General features: G+C 29.1%; 1 protein-coding gene across 1 annotated transcript; it reads right to left on the minus strand.

Moving 5' to 3' along the window:
* Positions 1-333: 333 nt before the first annotated feature.
* LOC125072204 lies at positions 334-2,324 on the minus strand. The gene is made up of 2 exons (XM_047682729.1): positions 2,137-2,324; positions 334-493 (listed from the first exon to the last, which is right to left on the minus strand). Exons 1-2 carry the CDS (start codon positions 2,310-2,312, stop codon positions 334-336), a joined length of 336 nt encoding a protein of 111 aa, XP_047538685.1. The 5' UTR covers positions 2,313-2,324.
* Between the last annotated feature and the right edge of the window lie 1,685 nt (positions 2,325-4,009).

Below are 4,009 nucleotides of genomic sequence, written 5' to 3' on the forward strand. Positions count from 1 at the left end.
TTTAACCACACAAAAATGTCATAATTAACTTTTAAAGAAAAGTCACCGCTTTCGTAAGTTATTTTAGTAATTTGTCCTAAAGCTATTGTAAATTAATCGTATTGTTTTGACATCAGATTATATAGATATCTAAAATTAATCTATGATTATAATTTTTAATTATTTTAATTATTCAATTCAATATAAATTATTTATGCTGAAATTATTTTCCAGAGAGTAAATAATTGTCAAAATTAGTGACAAAAAGGATACTAAGTTGGTCATGATGAATTGTTGATTACGATTGCAATTCTTAAAAAAGCTCGAAAATTAAATTTTTATTTTTTATTAATATTAAAATAGTATTTTGTAGAGATGTGTACAATCATTAAACACTTTCGCCTTCTTACAGACGTCTTGTTTATGTTGCGTTGCTTCTGCGCTTTCAATACAGGCGCTTCCATTATCATTCGGTACGCTTCTACCATCGAGCTGAGCTTGCTGCACGCGTTTCCTGAAAATTTATTAGTTTCTTTTTTGTATGTGTGTATATCTATGTACCAACGAATAAAATAATATTTATATGTAGTGTACGCACTACGCACACAAGGGCGTAGTGTGTTGCAGAGCAAGGCTGGAGAGAACATCATGCCGTTTCTCGTCACGGTATTCGCGTTGGTCTTACCGAGGTGCGTCAACAGGTGTTCCATAACAAATGTTATAATAAAAAAATCTAGATTATATTATATATTTGTTTAATATATAAGACCCCTCGTAATTGGAAGAAAAAATATTATACCAAGTTCTATAAAATAACTTCGAAAAACAGGGCGATAGTAATGTTGTGTTGCAAAGACAAATCCATGTTAAGTTATTTTAGTAATAATTACATACATATATGAATAAAATGTTAGAACATATTACGCAAATTACTGTAATGTATCTTATAAGTTTGTCTCTTCAAAACTGAAAGCCAACTTGGTAATATTTTAGCATGAATAAACTTAGTTAACTACCGACAAATGTTTGCGACGATAACCTAACACCACGAGAAGGATTTACTAGTAAAGCTATTTCGAATATTAATTAGGGTCGTAGGTCAATGGAGGGATCTAAACTCTTATACATACAGCTGAGCCTAGGCGTAGTTGATTCAAATCAGTACAAGCACCAATGAGTTGTCATGTGAACATTACGTATTAAATAATTCAGTGATGAAATGATACTGAGAAAAAAAAACGTATATCAACCAAACAGTTGAGTTGTGTAGTACAATCCTAACCTTCGTCTTGATATTAGAGGGACATGAATTATAATAAATCTTATTATAACTAATATTATAACTTATTATAACTAATATTATTACGTTAATATTATAACTAATATTATAACTTTATCTCACATTACTTTACTATTTTCATAAATTAATTTGACAATCCATATCTTTGGCTGTACTGGCATTCAAGTTAACGATTATGAAAACAATAATAATTGATTTTTAGAATACGATATTTGCGAAACAAATATCCATGTATACAAAAGTACCAAAGTAAATCTTCCTTTGTTGTTCCTCTTCAAAGTTTTGGAGCTTATGTCACAACGCTGTTCCAATGCAACGTGAACGGTGTATATATTTAGCTCATCGAATATATTTTATAATTATACAATATCGCACGCCTGATAAAAATCTGAGTAACGCTATAAATTTAACCATTCATTTGGTTATATATAAACGTGTTTAATGCAAGAAGTATATATGTAAGTACTTCTGTATCTTTCTGGGTCAGGGAACGTAAATAAATAAATTTTATAATAATTACTCAAGGATTGTGTACATGAAGTGTACTGCCTAGGAAAGTGTTAAAAATAATATTATGAAGTTTAATTTTAAGTTAGTAATTTTGAATTAGTTTTTATTTAGCTTCATCGAGGTCATTGATTCAGTAGCCTTATCGAAAAATCTGTCAAGATAAAGAACACTAAGAGACTGGTAATATCAATTGTGATTTAAATTGAAAATGCTTACACTTTTGTTTGTTAAAACAGTTGCTATAAAAAAAAATCATTGACGCTTGATTGTACTAAGAAATAACAGAGACAAAAATATTTTTGTAATTTCTTTTACGAATGACGTCGATGTATCAATTTCGTCCTTACCGATAAAGGTCTATATTAATTTGTCCATTACTGTTCATAATGCCCAATTTCCTCAACACGCAGTATATAATACAAGGCTCGTCCGATTCTTGGAATTCGATTCGTTTGCCCTTCGGAAACATTTCACCTAGGCACTTTTCAGCAACAATATCCGACATCTTCTCGTGTGCGTACATCACTGATATTCGGGCGTATGTACACGGGAGCAGCAAGATCGTGAATGTCAACAATTCTGAAACAATTTAGCTTTGGTATTACAAGTATTACAAAGCATTACTCTCGGCTTTTGATACACATGAAAAATAAGTACTTAATAAAACATAGATTAAAGGGATAACGAATAGGTTTTTCGAATATCACTTCGGAAACTCGGTATGTTTAACAAGCTTTAGTTCTGTATATCTTTTTTGCATTTGTCATTTCATTTATTAACATTTACTAAAATAATCTAAAAAATATTTATACAATATATATAAATTACATAAGTGCATACAAACAGATTATCGTATTAAAAATATGTAATATGTATGTCTAATCTATATCTACATATATCTATACTACTATAGAAATCTGTAGAGTCTGTCTGTCTGTCTGACTAACTGACATCAGTTTTACTATTTTTGAAATTTTTGTCTGTCTGTCTCTCTCTGGACGGTTGAGAAATAAAACTTGATATACAGTAAGAACATGTGATTGCTCAAATCATAGATTATATATCATGCCGGTGAGGTGATGAGATTTTCATGGCAGCATTCAATAACAAAAAATTTAATCATTAATTTTCTGTTTTCTTAAATAATTTAAGAAGCATTATTCAACTGTTTTAGTTAATTGTATGTGTGTGTGTGAGTGTGTGCGCGTGTGTGCGTGCGTTTTGTGATTCAATTTAGATTTTTGCTCATTTTTTTTTTCTCTCTTAAGAGGAGAAAATACATATAGAGCAAAAAATTTGTCCATTTGAAAATAGAGTTTAATTCTAATCTGACTTAAAACAGTTGTTGATATTTTAACGTTTTCACTAAATTGAAATTAATTTAGTAGTGAATATTCAATTTCATTTATAAATATTTAAAAACATCAAATATTGGCATAATTGTTTTTTTGAAAATCACAATTTTTTTTTTAATTTGGTGTTCCTGTTATTAATTTTATTGTTTACACTATTCTTTGTTATTTTATTATCTTATATGTTCAATAAATATATTCAAAACAAAAGTATTTTTTCCATTTATAATAAAAATATTTTTATTTTAAATAACTTATTTTAAATAAATTTAAAACACCCAGCGATGCGGGCGGGTAGCAGCTAGTCGTAAATAAACTCATAAGGAACATTGTCAGGGATTATTTGATGGACATCATTGTTTGTCATTTCGTCATATTTGAAATTAAATAATAATTAATAGTAGGTTTTCGAAGTATAATTCTACTACTACTTTTATACCACTACGCTTCTCAAAGTGATATTTCGTTTTGCATTTTGTATGAATCTCTTTAGAGACGACGTGAAGCGGATCGTCATTTCGAATACGATTAAAAACGTGATGTCCAAGCTGCAAATCTACGTGACAACGTTACAAGCAAACGATTTGATATTAAAATCGGTCTTACAAAGCTTAAAACGTTCTTACAACGTTTAATAATTTAACAATAATTTATTCCGGTCAAATTAGACCAAAAAGCAATTGTGAATAAACTTACAACAAGCTGATAGTTGGTAAAATTGTTTAAAATATAATTATAAATAAAATGTTGAAGCTCCCCACCATTCCTATGTATAAAAATTGTTTTACTCAAAGTCAAAGGTAAAACAAAAAAGAGTTTTTCGCGATTCTCAGCAAAACGGTAAGTTTTATCATAAAAATACCCCCGA

Source organism: Vanessa atalanta, chromosome 21 (genome assembly GCF_905147765.1).
Source record: "Vanessa atalanta chromosome 21, ilVanAtal1.2, whole genome shotgun sequence".
NCBI classification, from domain to species: Eukaryota; Metazoa; Arthropoda; class Insecta; order Lepidoptera; family Nymphalidae; genus Vanessa; species Vanessa atalanta.

Coding starts and splice junctions, on each gene's coding strand:
- LOC125072204 (XM_047682729.1), bottom strand. CDS start 2,312: ATGTACGCACACGAGAAGATGTCGGATATTGTTGCTGAAAAGTGCCTA. Junction 494..2,136: donor ATTAATATAGACCTTTATCG/GTAAGGACGAAA, acceptor ATAAATTTTCAG/GAAACGCGTGCAGCAAGCTC.